Source organism: Carassius carassius, chromosome 27, assembly GCF_963082965.1.
Source record: "Carassius carassius chromosome 27, fCarCar2.1, whole genome shotgun sequence".
Taxonomy (NCBI): Eukaryota; Metazoa; Chordata; class Actinopteri; order Cypriniformes; family Cyprinidae; genus Carassius; species Carassius carassius.
This window is the reverse complement of record NC_081781.1, coordinates 19,568,532-19,585,198: the sequence shown is the minus strand read 5'-3', so window position 1 is coordinate 19,585,198 and position 16,667 is coordinate 19,568,532. Positions and strand designations below refer to the sequence as shown.

Sequence of the window (16,667 nt, the reverse complement as noted above, 5' to 3'; positions counted from 1 at the left end):
TTTTTTAAAACAAAATTGTGTCTATAATAATAATAATGTAACGCGCGTCGTTTCTATATGCAGGCTTTACAGTTCTTACCGTGCGTTAGGTCGTTGGCTTTGTTGGAAGGAGGACACCGACAGGGAGCTCGGCGGATCATAACACTTGATTTATTAAACAAGAAGAGGTGAACATTATGAATTAGCCACATCTGATTACACAGTGTGCGTCATCTCTCTCTCTCTCTCTCTACCTCTCATAACTGCGCGCAGACTATTCTCTCCCACGATTCTACTCGCAGGCCTCTGTTCTCACGATATTACCTTTATATATCTTATTTAAAGTTATAGAACATTAATTTTAACCTTAATTTTCACTCCTACAATAATAGAAATGTAATAATAATGAAGTACAGCGTTTTATTTACTAAAAAATAAAAAATAGAGATCTAACGTCAATCAATAACCCGCTGTTGTTAGTCATCTTTTCTAGATTTTGGCCAAATGTAGGCTACTAAAAAAAAATCTATCAACACTTTAAAGACATCAAAGTTTTTTTTAAGATATTTAAAAAATATTTGCTGCATTGTAAAAAAAAAAAAAAAAAAAAAAAACAAGGATGAAAGATTGCGTTTTGAAAGTGAAAAAACAACCTAAAGTTGCGGCATTGCATTTTATTAGCCCTATTACTTTATGAAATAATGAAGGCTAAAATGCCTGTAGTCTAAAGCAAACTGTTTACAAACATTATAAAAACAGCTATTAGTTTCTCTCGAGAACAAAACAAGTTTAGGCTATAAAAATGTCAATCCAAAAACAAATTAATTTAAGCTGAATCTGATGCCTGCATCTCTCATTCGGCACGAAACCAAATGTTTCCATGTTCCCGACGTATCTGGATTCTAAAATATGATTTATTATATAGTGTTTGTACTTTTATCTACATAAAACATCATCCTTCAAATCGGCTTTATCAGCACAAGTGAGGCGCGGTCACTCTGAACGCAATATGTTGTACAACGGAGCAGTCTAACTTTTTATTTGTTTCTTTAACTCTATTTTATTTTGACAATTAACAGGCTTTAATAAAGCAAAATGATGTTGTGTCAGCGCGATGGTCATACCAAAGCTGGTTGATTATATAGAAGCACGACATTATTCAAAGCTGTCAGCTTTTGCAAAATAATTAAAACTACAAAGCTTTTGCAAAATAAAGAAAACTCCTCTCTGCAGTTTCGTTTTCCTTTCTGAAAACTTTGGGACGTGTCACAATGAACCGTAATTTAGCACACTTTTTCTTTCGTTTCGTTAATCTGTCAATATGATTTAAGTGAAATATATTTAGTGTATATGCCTATATTCCTTTTTATGTAAGCCTATAGGGGTTCGTTTTTCAGTTTTCTCCATTCACAGAAGTGCTGCAGATGTGTGATCTGTTGAATTCATCCTACACTATCCTCGGATAAACTCTAAGGGTGGTTCATTGCCATTGCGACTTGCCTATGATGAGTTCACAGTTGAGCGGACATTTCACTCCCTCGTTTCTGCGTCACATTTGCATATACTGTACTACCGGAATTCGTGATTCATTGACAGCAGATTTCAAATATTAAATGTAACGATAAAATAACGTTATTAACCGGTTAATAGCCATTTCGAATTTTCTATTTTGTTCGGAACTATAAAATTTGATTCTGTTTCTGGTTCTGTTCCTGTCAAAATTTCGTTCGTTTCCGGTTTTCGTTTTCGTTCCTTGAACCGGTTCAGAGCCCTGGTTATAATCAAAATTAAAAGAAATAAACATTTGAAATATATCAGTATGTGTGTAATGAATGAATATAATATACAAGTTTCACTTTTTTTAATGGAATTAGTTAAATAAATGAACTTTTTATGATATTCTAATTATATGACCAGCACCTGTAAATGTCAGTTTTCATGAATAAGATGCTTTGGTCTCCGAATATTTATTTTCTGATTATTAAAAGTTATAATAATTTTGATTATTGTAATTTAGATAATAGTAAATTGTAGTTCATTGTAGTAAAATTTAATTGTAGTTATTAACTAACTCAATTGCGAAAACATTTTGTCCGATATTTTTGTTTACTTGCAGCCCTGTTGTTTCCCTTAAAATATATATATATATACTTAAATATATAAAAAATAACTTTCTTTAAAACATTCTTTCTACAGCATGGCAGAATAAACAATGACCAAAATTAAGTTGGGACGTTTGTGAAATACAATAAAATCAAGAATCTATGATTTGTAAACTATCTTTAACTTGTATTTAATTTACAAAAGTACAAAGAAAAGATTTCAAAAGTTTTCACTGACCAGCATAATTATTGAACAAAACAAATTTTGTTTTTTGACGGCTGCAACACATTCCAAAAAAAGTTGGGAAAAGGGCAAATTGGTAAAATTGTGTTATATATACAATTATTTACATTTTCAGTAAAAAACAAAACAAAAAACTTTTGTTTATTACTAGGAGAGACCAGTGACATATGAATGACTTATGAATATTTTATTAGCGCAGCTGAACAATTCACTCAGCCATTTGTTCAATCCTGTTTTGTTCCTTCTATGTAAGTTTAAAATGAGTGTCACTTGCTTTAGTCCTGTGCAGTCCCTTAGAAAAGCTCAGCATCATACGTTTCATGTTCTCAGCGTCAGAAATGGAGCAGCTTCAGATTGGTCCTGCGGCTATGCTGGAGGACGAGATGAGCTGGCTTGATAATTTCGAGCCCACTTGGACCAACGAGCTGGAGACCAGCGAGGCTGACAACATCCTGCTGGCCGGACACCTGCGCCTCATTAAAACCCTGCTGTCCCTCTGCGGCAGTGAGAAAGAGCAGTTCGGTCAGCCACTTTCCAGATAAATATGACCGCGTGACATGCATATGGAGAGCCGGCTGTGAATTAAACGGATCTTCTTGTTAATGTGCTGCAGGTCCTTCTCTGATCCAGCAGCTGTTGGACGACTTCCTGTTCAGAGCGTCTCGTATCATCCTGAACAGTGACAGCTCATCTAGCACTACAGCATCTATCCACGACTTTCACCCAAAGTAAGAGGAAATGCGTACATTTAAAAACATTGATAAGGGAGCTGCTTCAGCTAGCTTTAGTAATTGTGTCTGTGTCTCAGGTGCAGTACGGTCAGCAGTCGTCTGGCGGCGTACGAGGTGCTGGTCATGTTGGCCGACAGCTCTCTTACTAACCTGCAGCTCATCACTAAAGAACTGCTGTCCATGCATCACCAGTCTGACCCGTCTCTCACCAAAGAGTTTGACGTGAGTCCCTTCACCATTCCTTAAATCTCAGCTAGAAGAACTTCTAACAGATGTACTTGTGTTCATTCCTGTGTCACTGTGTGTGTGTGTGTTGTCAGTATCTTCCTCCTGTAGACAGTCGCTCTGTGTCTGGGTTTGTTGGACTGAAGAACGGAGGTGCGACCTGTTATATGAATGCAGTGTTCCAGCAGCTCTACATGCAGCCTGGTTTGCCTGAGGTAAACGTTGCTCTTTTATCTCTAAAGTAAGTTTAGCAGACCACTAGGTGATGCCCTAACCTTGAAGTAATAGGAGTGAAGTAGATCAAGTATTAATTGTTGTATTGCTTTGTGTGTTTGTAAGACCTAGTTTGTTTTAAAATGTCTTTATATATATATATGTGTGTGTGTGTGTGTGTGTGTGTGTGTGTGTGTGTGTGTGTGTGTGTGTGTGTGTGTGTGTGTGTGTGTGTGTGAAAATTTATTTTTGGTTTTTGACTAGTTTTAGTATATTTTCTTAAAAGCATTTGCACAATTATTTCCTTCTACCTATGAAAGAGAAAAAGTGAAAGTCGTGACATTTGCCATGTATGGTAACCCATAACTGATGTAATAAGTGGCAATTGGCACTTTTATTCAGCAAGGACACGTTAAATTGATCAAAAGCACAGAAAAGACATTTATGTGTCAAAGTATTGTTGGTTTTAAATCAATTATGTTCATCGCCTTCATCAAAAAATAATTAATAGTAAAAACAAGTAATAGTTTCCAAAAAAATATTAAGCAGGAAACCGTTTTCAGCATTGATAATAATAAAAACAAATTATGTGGTAGTATATTACTGACATTAGACTATTATACTAATATTTTAACCTACTTATTCGATTATTTTTTTTTTTAAATTTAAATCATGCTTTAAGATGTTTGTCTTTTATAATAGGTTTCGGTGACAATTTTAACCTTGTGTGTGTTGTAGGCTGTCTTGTCAATTGAAGATGACATTGAAAACCCAGAGGAGAGTGTGTTCTGTCAGGTACAGTCTCTGTTTGGTCACCTGATGGAGAGCAAACTACAGTACTACATACCTGAAAACTTCTGGAAGGTGAGATCCACTGTTATGATATCTCTGGAACTATTGAAATGCACACAGTGAACTAAATTTGGAATAAATGCTGCCAAATGTATAAAATACTAAAGAAAGATTTCTGATGCCAGATGAGAAACCTGTTTAAAAACAGCATTTATTTTATCTGTAGTTTATCAGATACCCCAGAGAATTTAAGTAAAAAGATATTAAATGTAGATGCTTATATGAAAGTCATGAAGATTTAAAATGCACTCTATTGTGGTATTTTTTAATATATATGTGTCTAAAGTTTTTATTAAGTTTTAGTTACTTTAGTACTATTTTAGTACAGTTTAAACAAATGGGAAATATTGGCTTTTTATGTTATATTTTTGTTTTGTATATTATTTTATATCAATATTTGATGTAAGTTAATATTTATTTATTATTAATGAAAATGAAGTACTTCATTGTTCTTATCTCTTGGTTGGTCTTGATGCAGATATTTAAGATGTGGAATAAAGAGTTATATGTGCGAGAACAGCAGGACGCTTATGAGTTCTTCACCAGTCTGGTGGATCAGCTTGATGAACATCTAAAGGTACAGCTCACCTGAAGTCCCTTGCATACTCAAGTGCTCAAGTGAAGTGTGTCTTCAATTCTCCTCATTTTCACCCTTATAGAAAATCGGTCGAGAGCAGATCTTCAAGAACACATTCCAGGGCATTTTCTCTGATCAGAAGATATGCAAAGATTGCCCACACAGGTAAGCCTTAAAGGATCAGCTCATTGTTTACTCTCTCAAATATCATTCCAAACCCATGACTTCTTGAGTTTGTTTTCGGGTTTGCTCTGTAGGTATGAGCGTGAGGAGACGTTCATGGCTCTTAACTTGGGGGTGACATCCTGTCAAAGTCTGGAGATCTCCCTCGATCAGTTTGTCAGAGGAGAGGTCCTGGATGGCAGCAATGCTTATTACTGCGAGAAATGTAAAGAGAAGGTACAGTCTGATGTGTTTTCATTCTTAAAGAACTGAAGGGACATACAGCTGTACTTTGTACTCACACATTCTGTGTTGCAGCGGACCACTGTGAAGCGGACCTGTATAAAGTCTCTGCCCAGCGTGCTGGTCATCCACCTCATGCGATTTGGCTTTGACTGGGAAAGTGGCCGGTCCATCAAATACGATGAGCAGATCAGAGTAAGATTATATGCAGCGTCACCTCTGCTTAGGTTCACTTGTTATATAGTGTTGGCCTGCACCTAAAAACTTACCAAAAATCTTACTTTTGATCAATTTAATGTATCCTTGCTCATTTAAAAATAAAATCTTACCAACCTCAAACTTTTGAATAGTAATATATAATTGATTTGCATATACTTCAATAAGTTGTGTTCACTTTTAGTTCCCCTGGGTGCTGAACATGGAGCCGTACACGGTGTCAGGAATGGCCCGTCAGGATTCAAGTGCAGATCATGGAGAGAACGTGAGAGGGGGCGAGGCTGGATCTGGGGGATCACCTCGGAAGAAGGTCACCATCTCTGAGAACTACGAACTGGTGGGAGTGGTGGTCCACAGCGGACAGGCCCATGCAGGACACTATTACTCATTCATCAAAGACCGCCGGTGAGATGGCAAGAGATAGTGTCTGTTAACGTGTTTGTGGGGTTTTCTGGGAGGTTGCTAGGTGTTTACCTGCTGTCCCTAGTTAATGGAGACAGTTTGATGACTTGGAAGATGGTAGCACACCTCTTCTTATCAGACCTTACAAGTTACACCAAAGTTACACCAAACTGGGATTTGTGAGTAGTATCTAGGGACCTGCATCTAGTTTAGTTATGAAACTCTAGGCTGATAGATCCTTTAAATGCAGTCTGCTGCTAATAACATTATTTACTGCATGACACAAGCTGATTGGCCGCTGCTGCTTCAAAACCTGCTGAAAGCCTTCACATCCCCAGCTCCACCTGTCTAGACCTGCTATGGGATTTATTTCTCTTTATGCTTGCAGCATCAGATCTTACATGTTCACAACGCATGTTTGTATATCCACTGGCATTAGCAAGTCCATATTTGCTCGGCAGCAGCAGGAGCATGTGGCAGATATAATCCACCAAGACCATACACCCTAACCTCGTCATATCCATTAAAGGGATACTCCACCCCAAAATGAAAATCACTTGTCACCATGTTATTCCAAACCTGTAAAAGCTCTGTTCATCTTCGGAACACAATTTAAGATATTTAGGATGGACTATTTCTGGACTTTGACAGAGTTACTTACTTGCTTACTTCATTTTTGGGTGGAGTATCCCTTTAACATGCTAAAACGATTCCATACCTATACCTGTGGGTGTCCCTGTTGGAAAGTGTTATGTTATAACAACGATTGAGTTTTATACTTTTTATGTTGTATTTACTAGTAATGTTTGATTTTGGAATATCAATTATTTCTCACCCACACACTTCAGCAAACGTACAATATCTGAAACATGTTTCTGGGAGGTCTTTTGCCCCTCTGTGTGTGTGTATGTATGAGTATTTATGGGTCTCTGGGGGACATGCTTCTGTTTTAGGCAAGAGTGTTTTTATGAGAGCTTTAAACTGTCCCAGATGCTTGCCAGCATGATGGTGCTTTAAAATGGTGCGTTTTTTGAGGGAATGAAGGAACGTTTAGGTGACCAAGCAGAGCTAAGCAATGTCTGCAATATCAATGCTTTATTTTCTTTTAGGGGTAGTTCACGAGGACGCTGGTATAAGTTTAATGACAATGTTGTGGAAGAGTTTGACATGAACGATGAGACTCTGGAGTACGAGTGTTTTGGAGGAGAGTACAGACCCAGAGTTTATGACCAATGTAAGTTATTAATATTTCTTTAAATGAATATCAATTATATGTCAAGTACACCAGTGTTTTCATCTTAACTTAGTCTTACATGGATTAAATTTCACATTGTAATTTTCATTATCACTCATGTTTATATGATATTAACATTTTGCCACTGTATTCACATGCTATAGCGAACCCTTACCCGGATGTGCGGCGGAGATACTGGAACGCCTATATGCTGTTCTATCAGCGCATAAGTGACCAGAACTCCCCCGTTCTGCCCAAAAAGAGTCGAGTCAGCATCATGAGACAGGAGGCAGAGGATCTCTCATTGTAAGTTAGCGTTTTACTTCCTGCATAAACGAGTAAATGTGGATACACTTATTAATGTTCACAATCCCTCACCTCAGGTCAGCCCCGTCATCTCCAGAGATCTCACCCCAATCCTCCCCACGGCCACCCAGGGCCAACAATGACCGCCTCACCCTGCTCACACGCTTGGTCAAGAAAGGAGAGAAGAAGGGTCTGTTTGTGGAAAAGATGCCTGCTAGGATCTATCAGGTAGCGATTTTAAGGCCTTTTCATGCATTGCAATTCTAATGTGACTAAAAAAAATGTTCCAGGTCTGACAACATCATACTATACAGTAACTCTAATTATATTATTCATAGTATTTAAGACATTTTGTTGCTTTCGCAAAGTTCTAACAAATTGAGATTTGTTTTACTTTTTTGGATATGTAGATGGTGAGAGATGAAAATCTGAAGTTCATGAAGAACAGAGACGTTTACAACAGTGATTACTTCACCTTCACACTGTCTCTGGCTTCTGTCAACGCGGTAAGCTCTGAGCATTCAGCCTCTTGCGCTATAGTGCGCTATATCCCCTGTACTCAAATTTCAGCTTTATACTTATTTTCAGACAAAGTTAAAGCATCCATCATATCAGGCCATGGCCAAAACCAGCCTGCAGCTGGCCGTCCAGTTCCTCTTCCACACGTACCTGCGTACCAAAAAGAAACTCAGGTGGGATGATACTTTTGTTTACAATCCTTAAAACTTGAGGCATGTTCACACAATGTTATTATAGTTAAACCATTACAAAGACAAGAACTAGTGGTGGAAAACAAATACTATATTTAATTAAAATGAAGTATTTTTTCAATAATGAAAAATATTTTTTTAAACATTTATTTATTAATTAGAATTGATCCTTTAAAATAAACTTCATTTGTAATGCACTGTGAAAGTGCTTAAAATATGAGCAAAATCTTGATAATGAAAAAAAAAAGTTTAAACCATTTTAAACCATAAAAATGATCTTTTTTTCAGTCAGTATCTCATTAATCAAGTCTCCCATTTGTGGTTTTTATCTGTTTTTTTAATCAGTGTTGGAACTCTGACGTCTTTTCTTCTCAGGGTGGACACAGAGGAGTGGATCGCTACCGTGGAGGTTTTGTTGTCCAAGAGTAGCGAGGCGTGTCAATGGATGGTCCATTACCTGGTAGCACCTGAAGGACGGGAGATCATCAAGTGAGCATCAAATCCAACCCTCTATGCACATTATTGCCAATACAATTGCCACTGGTATAGTAAATGTTAAAACTAACTAGAATATTGGCACACAGACATGAAACACATATCTTCACACAGCTTTATATCTGTTAAGGGCAGGCAATATACCTGTAGACACAATTAACTGGGTAGCTCTTAAAGTGACAGCAGTCTAATATTCCTGCTGTCTGTCTTTCATATTAATCAAACAACAGAAGAGAGAAAATCTCTCACTGCTCTTGACTAAATCACTTTTGTAACTTTAATAGGCAAGGCATGTTTATTCACAACAATCACAACAATAAAACAAGGAATTTAAAAACTTTGAGAATGGTTTAAAGATTGATTTAAAAGGTTTCAAATGAATTTGAAACGGTTAACAATAGAAAATTATTATATATAAAATATAGTTCAATCAGTTCGCACAGTGCTCATCCAATAAATGTACAGCTAAACAGATGAGTTTTGAGTCTGCATTTAAATGTGACTAATGTTTTAGCACATCTCATCTGATGCCGGCAGCATAATAACTAAAAGCGGACTCCCCTTGTTTTGTGTGAACCCTTGGTATTTCTAACTGACTCGATCCTAATGATCTGAGTGCTCTGTTAGGTTTATATTCAGTGAACATATCTGCTATATATTTCAGTCTTTGTTCATTGAGTGATTTATAAACTAGTAAAAGTACTTTAAAATCACTCCTAAATGTAACTGGAAGCCAGTGTAAGGACCTGAGGACTACGCTCAGACTTTTTGCTTCTAGTCAGAATCCTGGCAGCAGCGTTCTGGATGAGCTGCAGCTGTCTAATGGTTGTCTTGGGAAGGCTGGTGAGGAGTCCATTACAATAGTCCACCCTGCTGGTTATAAAGGCATCATCTTCATACAAATTTCTCCAATTCTTGACTGAAAACAAAACATCTAATTCTTGCAATGTTTTTTAGATGATAGTATGCTGATTTAGTTACTGATTTGAAATAACTACTGAAACTAAGGTCTGTCTCCAGAATCACACCAAGATTCCTGACTTGATTTTTAGTTGTTAGACCCCTAGAGTCAAGGTATACATTCACCCTGAAAACTTTATCTTTGTTTCCAAATGCAATAACTCCTTGTTTAACTGAAGAATGTTCTGGCACATCCAACTGTTAATTTCATCCGTGCTTTGCCAGAGTGAGTCAATGGGTCTGTGGTGATTTGGTGATAAAGGCTAGGTAAATCTGGGTATCATCAGCTTAGCTTTGACAGGCAATTTTTTTCTCTCATTATTTGACTTAGTGGGAGCAAATTCAGGCTAAACAAGAGCGGTGCAAGAATTGTGCCTTGTGGGATTCCGCATGTCATGGACGTCATCATAATTCAAAAGAAAATTTCATCATTATGACAGGGGTAAAAAAAAAACTAGTAAAAAAAACTTGCATTGTAAAGAGGGAGAAGAAAAGTGCAACCGTGGTTGCAGTTGCTGCATTCTTAACTTATTTAAAATTAGATTAGCTCTTTTTGCACACCGCTCTAAATGCATTGACACCTGAAAGTATCAGACACGTATTTTGCAAAATATCAAACCAAGTAGCATTTAAGTCTATATTAATCCAAATATGTTTTGAGGCCACTACATTTAACTTGTCAAATATTTCTTTGTACAACTAGTTTCTACCATAAGAACTAAACAAAAAGGCATGGAAATCCCAGATGACACTTTTGTTTTAGCTAGTGCTCTGGTCTCCCAAAGCCAACTGTTGTGAACACCTGTGTTTGCGTGAGTGTAAGTGTGTGGTCATAACTGTATCGCAGAAAATCAATAGGATATGTGGGGTACAGCAACAGCTGCTTTGTGTCAACCTAAAGTATGGGCCAGTACAGAGATGTTAATGTGTAGAGCATGTAAGCGTGATCTAGCATGACTAGAGGTACTCCAGATTGGGGGTAAAGTGAGGGCATTGTGCCCTGCTATACAATTGTCTGGTTCGTATTGAATGTTAGCACTACCCCGATTATCATGAAACACCTCAGCAGAAGCCAGGGAATGTTCCCGATGGTTTTATGATCCAACTCTGACACACTTCCAACAAAAAATAGTTTCCCTTATCAGGAGAGACCTGGAGCCATAATTTTATAAAAACTTTTCGCCCTGGATAGAACTGGCTCTGCAGGGAACGTGTCCACAGACCTCCCAACCAGCTCAGATACACCAACATCCAGCATCTCCTACCACATGTTCATGCAAAAACTGGTCAACTGAATTAACATTGTTAATGGGTGAACCCGATGAAGAACATGATTTTCTCTCTCTGTAGGATCTGTCTGTTGGAATGCAGCGTGCGGGAGGTCCGTGTCGTGGTGGCCACCATCCTGGAGAAGACACTGGAGAGTGCATTGTACTTCCAGGATGCTGGGTTGGACAGTCTTTTGGACATGTTGCTCTCTTTATTGGATAAGGACATCCCAGATAACTGCAAGAACTGCTCTCAGTACTTCAGCCTCTTCAGTAACTTTGCTCAGAGGGTGAGAACAGAGATGTCATTAAGAAAATAGATAGTAAGCTCCAAAAAAAACAAACAAAAAAGTGGCCCGTACAACTGATATTCTGTCTTCTGAAGCCACACATAGGAACCTATGGAACAGTTATTCACTGATGATTTGTTTTAGGGCTGTGGGCCGTGTCAGTTGCTGCTAAAACATTCTGCTTGTCGTCGGATGCTTGTCTTCCTTCTGGGACCCAACCGGCAAAACAACCAGGTACTGCAGTGTTCTATGGCTTTTGGATATTGGGGTTTGGGGTTTGGGGTTACTGCTTGCTTAAAGAGATAGTCTCCATTTACTCACTATATTTTGCAGGATGTTGGTAACCAAATAGTTTTCATTCCTTGGACTTCCATTGTATGGACAGTCAATGGGAACCAAGACTGCTACCAACATTCTTCAAAATATCTTCCTAAGTCAGTCATGCAGGTTTGGAATTACATGAGTGTGTAAATGATAACAGAACTTAAATTTGTGTGTGAACTGTCCCTTTAGGTGCACATGTTGACTTATACCGTTTAATGTTCTGCTGGTTTTGTGTTTCAGCACCGGCGCTGGAGTTCGGCACAGGCTCGAGAGTTCCTGCATCTTCACAACACTCTGGCCCTGATCGTGCTGCAAACAGACCTCACGTCTCAGAGGATAGAGGGTAAGATCACACGATTTCTGAACACACGCCAAAGTTAGTATCATTAATGAAAACTATTATGAGGGCATAGAAACAATGACAGAAAAAATTAAATTGCAGTTTGCAGAGAACAAACAGAACAGTGACAACAATGAGAAGAAAAGTTCATACTTTGTAATACATTTTATAATTGATATAGGGTTTTTTTTTGTTTTTTTTTGTGAAAGAAATTTATATTTTTATTCAGAAAGGATTTATAAATTTTTTCAAAAGTGAAACATTTAGAATGTTACAAAAGATTTATCTTTCAAACGAATGCTGCTCTTTTGAACTTTATTTTCATAAAAGAATCCTGAAACTGAGCAAAAATATTAAGCAGCACATTTTTTTTCAGTATTGGTAATAAGCAGGAATGTTTCTTGAGCATCAAATCGATTAGAATAACTTCTGAAGGATCATGTAACACACATAATGAAAGTTGTTTTAAATTCTAATAATATTTCACGTTATTGTTTCTACTGTATTCTTTGGTCAAATCTTACTGACCCCAATTATTTGAATGGTAGTTTATACGTATATATATATATATATATATATATATATATATATATATATATACACAACTTTAAATATAATTAACAAAGTTGAATAAAGCATTCATTTATTAGTGCAGACTTCGGTATGTTTAGATATGAATGGGTGAAGTAAGGGTGATTTGTGAATACTGTTGTGGTGTGTTCAGCTCAAGGAGTGTTCAAGCACGCTTCCTCAGGACTGGTGGCTCCATCTTCACCCCTCCTGTCTCTACATCCAGACATCAACACGCTGCTCTTCAAAGCGGAAGGGCAGGCGTATCTCATGGAGGTAATGCTACCTCTCATTCTCTCTCTGCTGTCTCTGTCTGTCTGTATTGCACACTACTGACTGAGTCCCGTGTCTTTCAGGTGATGTTTGCCATGCGTGAGTTGTCGGGCCCATTGTCGTTTCTCATAGAGATGATCACATATTGCTCATTCTGTAATGAACCTTTCTCACTGGGAGTCCTACACTTACTCAAGGTTGGTACCCTGACATTTTAAATTCTAATAAGAATAAATAAAATGTATTAATAATTTGTTTTTAATAATGAATTATTTTATTGTACGTATATTAATAGGAAAATATTTAGTTGTATAACATTTGTAGGTATATTGTGTAAAGTGAAAATATGTCCACAATGCCAATATGCAACCCAAATTATCTCAGCAGAAAAATAGTTGTTGAGCTGATCCCTGCCTGCATTTTTGTAAAAATAAACTTACAACAATGTTTCTTATGACATGTTCATGTGACTTGTAGAACCATCTGGAAACGGCTCCTCCTCACGAACTGAAGAACGTTTTTCAGATGCTCTTAGAGATCCTGGTGAGTGATGGCCATGTGCTGTCTTGAAAACAGTTTATTGTTATAGTTTATATGGTTTATAATCATGTAACACCACTGTTCCTTTGACCTGTCAGATGATAGAGGACCCTCTGCAGTCTCAGAGGCTCAAATATGCATTTGAATCTGAAAAGGGCCTTTTGGGTAAGAACTATACCATTCGGTTCCATCAGTGTGAGTGTTTGTAAGATTCAATTAATTTGTGATTATATGTGATTCTCGTTCTTTCACAGCTCTGATGCATCAGAGCAACAATGTGGACAGCAGTCGTTGCTATCAGTGTGTGAAGTTCCTGGTCACGCTGGCACAGAAGTGAGTGTAGAGCAATGGGATCAAATTAGGAATATTCAATCAGTATGGGTGTTAACATAGATGGATGTAATTGTATATAATACTATTGTTTTTCAGACATATACGATATAATAGGGCCATCCATGTTGGTTATCAGACAATATTTTTAATATATTAAAGGTACAGGTTGTAGGACCTGCCACTAGAGGGCACAATACCAAAACAATAACAATGATGACGCTAAGAAGGAGCGTGGAATGATGGGATTTGTTGTCTTCTACCCAACAATAAAGCATTTGCGCGAGTAAATTACATACAAAGTCAATGCAAAGACGTGATCAGACTATAGATCAGACGCGTCCTCGTGCGGGTCTAGAGACATGATGCCCCGCGTTTGGCGTGTATGCCCTATAAATCTAATCTTGTTGATCGTTATAATAGCATACATTTTCTTTAAATATACGAATCAAAACAACTCACCTGTCGAGTAAAACACAAGCGAGATCGGCATCTCTTTCTAGTTGAAGTTTGTCGTGAAGCTCTCTCCATCTAGAAAATGCAACACTGATATTGATCCTCGCTCTTTCTCTCCTCTTGTCCCAAACTCTTCTTGGGTAATTTGGTTGGCCCATACGCTTACGTTTACGGGAGCTGTCCTTGTCGACAGAACCAGCGGCAGACGGTAAACAGTAATTATGTTCCATAAATAAGTAACAATCCACCATAAAACGTGCAAGAAGAAGTAAATAAGGAATCGCTTGAAGCAAGCTAGTGGTTTGCTGGATGCTAGACACTACTTCCGCATTTGTCCACGACATTGTTGTCACGTGGTTTCTTAGTCAGTAAAGGCTGTAACTAAGGGTAACTAACGTCATTGACAGGCGACTGCACTGCCGCGTGTCACTGTTTAGAATGGGAATTTTCTCATGATTTACAAGTAGTTGAAAACATTAGAGATATTGTTAGTAATCAGCTGGAAAAAATATATAACACTAGCCTAGTGGTTTTTGGATATTTTACTGCAAATATCTTACAAATTACCTTTAACTCGTATCTGTCGATATTGGATTTTTAAAATGTTCATGCTAATTTCCTCAAATTTGACATTTACCTTTGCTGTCATCAAACACTCACTTTTTAATTTAACATTTTAAAAGTTTTAAATTAATAACACTGTTAAATGTAATGATTTTTCATGCTTTAGTAATTGTCAAATTCCCTTAATTCTACTTAAAGAAAAACATTTTCATGTACAGTAGAAAATATTGGTAACTTTAGTACTGTTTAGTAGTATATTGCTATTTGAAATCTGAATAAATCATGTCTAATATTTTCTTCTTCCAATATCCGTGTTTCTGGCAGAAGTGATGTTAAATGTAAACATTGTGTTTCTGTTATAGATGTTCTCCAGCTAAGGACTATTTTAAAGAGCTCTCAGGACACTGGAGTTGGGCAGTGCAGTGGCTTCAGAAGAAGGCAAAGAGACAACAGATACACACACACACACACACACACATATACACACACAATAACATCCATTGTTCAATTCCCCTGCTCTCCTCTTTCAGATGTCTGAGCACTACTGGACGCCTCAGAGTAATGTATCTAACGAGACGTCTACAGCTAAAACCTTCCAGCGCACCATCTCAGCACAGGTACTGCACTCAAAATTCTTCACATTGTATTATTCTTTAAATTATGTATTTGTCAAACTGGAAATTTCAACGTTACAATTTAAAGTTGAACACTTTTGCGAATCATTAGTTTTTAGTTAACAACACTTTAAGGGAAAAGGCCATTTTGAATCCCCAAACAAATGCTAATTTAAACGAATTTCAAAGTTTAAGCTAAGTACAAAGTTACATTTCTGCTAATTACAATGATTTTAAGTTTGTATTTTGTCTTAAAACTGTACAAGATGTATATCTTTAAATAAACGGTTTACCTAGAGCTAGCTACCCGTTTTATGAGGCATTAGGAGGGCATGTGAACTGCGGAGTGAAGTTTAGTGAATGCTGGTTTTTGTGTTTAGGACACTTTAGCTTATGCGACAGCTTTACTGAACGAGAAGGAGCAGTCCGGCAGCAGTAATGGATCAGATGGCAGCCCAGCCAATGAGAACTCAGACAGAAGCCTCAGACAGGTACAGCTCTGTCTGTCATTAATTCAGCAGTCCATTATCAGTTACATTCCATGATAAAATACACTAGTGTTTAATAAAGAATTACATTTACTCTTTTACCATTTCTACCTCTCTTTCTCTCAGGGATCTGAATCTCCCATGATGTTGGGCGATTCTAGAAGTGATCTAGAAGATGTGGATCCATAACGCAAAAACTCAATTGTTTTTGCGCAACAAAACAACAAAAAAAGTTTCCCTCCGACAGAGAGATGTTGTGGCTCTAAAAAGACAATCAGAAAACTGCATTTGATCTTCTAAGGACTGGAAATGAAGTAGCAATCAAAGGGCCGGTCGGAGCGTTCGCTCTTCGGGCCGCCTCGTCCGAAACGTGAACAGTGGCGAATATGGGGTTGGGAATTTTTTTTGGGGGGGGGGGGGTTAAAACCTGGCTAGATTAAATTAGAGTTCAAGTCTTGCAAGTTATTTCTACATTTCGTCTGGTTTGATGAGTTCTGTCAGACCAGTGGGACTTAATAAAAACGAAGGCGTTTGTTTCCTTGACGTTTTTATGCCGAACTACTACTACGATGCCAGACGGGGTGTGTTTTAAAAGCAGTCAGCGCATATTTGCCAATGTAATTAAGTAGATACTATTCATGAGAAATGTAAAGATGTGTTCCATAAGGGTAATTTCAAATGTAAAATAATATTTTTAAGAATCCTTTACTGATTTTCTTTATTTTTTTGTGGATCTGTTTGAGAGGTGCCTCAGATTTATTCGAAAAAAACTTGCCAAGTCTCGGAGAGTTAAATAATCACACCGTTTTGTTTTTTTTTTTCCTTTTTCTTGCTGGTATTTTTTAAAGCACTTTATATTTGTATTCAGTTTGTGAGAAATTCATCACGTGGAGACAATAACGGACATCCCTCGCTGCTCTCTGTCCATTGAGTTACTTGGATAGGAACAGCATGCAGCA

General features: G+C 37.4%; 1 protein-coding gene across 2 annotated transcripts in view; it reads left to right on the top strand.

Moving 5' to 3' along the window:
• LOC132106968 (ubiquitin carboxyl-terminal hydrolase 24-like) overlaps nucleotides 1–16,413 on the top strand; it is a 78,696-nt gene extending 62,283 nt beyond the window's left edge. For both annotated transcript variants that reach the window (XM_059513088.1, XM_059513086.1), the window contains 28 exons: nucleotides 2,656–2,847; nucleotides 2,939–3,053; nucleotides 3,134–3,278; nucleotides 3,377–3,496; nucleotides 4,233–4,358; nucleotides 4,825–4,923; nucleotides 5,006–5,088; nucleotides 5,181–5,322; nucleotides 5,404–5,523; nucleotides 5,729–5,949; nucleotides 7,056–7,180; nucleotides 7,345–7,486; nucleotides 7,564–7,714; nucleotides 7,897–7,992; nucleotides 8,075–8,178; nucleotides 8,572–8,685; nucleotides 11,002–11,209; nucleotides 11,354–11,443; nucleotides 11,774–11,876; nucleotides 12,598–12,719; nucleotides 12,800–12,913; nucleotides 13,194–13,259; nucleotides 13,355–13,421; nucleotides 13,511–13,589; nucleotides 14,969–15,044; nucleotides 15,137–15,223; nucleotides 15,601–15,711; nucleotides 15,835–16,413. In XM_059513088.1, coding sequence (XP_059369071.1) covers nucleotides 2,656–2,847; nucleotides 2,939–3,053; nucleotides 3,134–3,278; nucleotides 3,377–3,496; nucleotides 4,233–4,358; nucleotides 4,825–4,923; nucleotides 5,006–5,088; nucleotides 5,181–5,322; nucleotides 5,404–5,523; nucleotides 5,729–5,949; nucleotides 7,056–7,180; nucleotides 7,345–7,486; nucleotides 7,564–7,714; nucleotides 7,897–7,992; nucleotides 8,075–8,178; nucleotides 8,572–8,685; nucleotides 11,002–11,209; nucleotides 11,354–11,443; nucleotides 11,774–11,876; nucleotides 12,598–12,719; nucleotides 12,800–12,913; nucleotides 13,194–13,259; nucleotides 13,355–13,421; nucleotides 13,511–13,589; nucleotides 14,969–15,044; nucleotides 15,137–15,223; nucleotides 15,601–15,711; nucleotides 15,835–15,897 — 3,281 coding nt within the window. In that variant the 3' untranslated portion in view covers nucleotides 15,898–16,413. The remainder of the gene's footprint in view (nucleotides 1–2,655; nucleotides 2,848–2,938; nucleotides 3,054–3,133; nucleotides 3,279–3,376; nucleotides 3,497–4,232; nucleotides 4,359–4,824; nucleotides 4,924–5,005; nucleotides 5,089–5,180; nucleotides 5,323–5,403; nucleotides 5,524–5,728; nucleotides 5,950–7,055; nucleotides 7,181–7,344; nucleotides 7,487–7,563; nucleotides 7,715–7,896; nucleotides 7,993–8,074; nucleotides 8,179–8,571; nucleotides 8,686–11,001; nucleotides 11,210–11,353; nucleotides 11,444–11,773; nucleotides 11,877–12,597; nucleotides 12,720–12,799; nucleotides 12,914–13,193; nucleotides 13,260–13,354; nucleotides 13,422–13,510; nucleotides 13,590–14,968; nucleotides 15,045–15,136; nucleotides 15,224–15,600; nucleotides 15,712–15,834) is intronic.
• The last annotated feature ends 254 nt before the right edge of the window (nucleotides 16,414–16,667 follow it).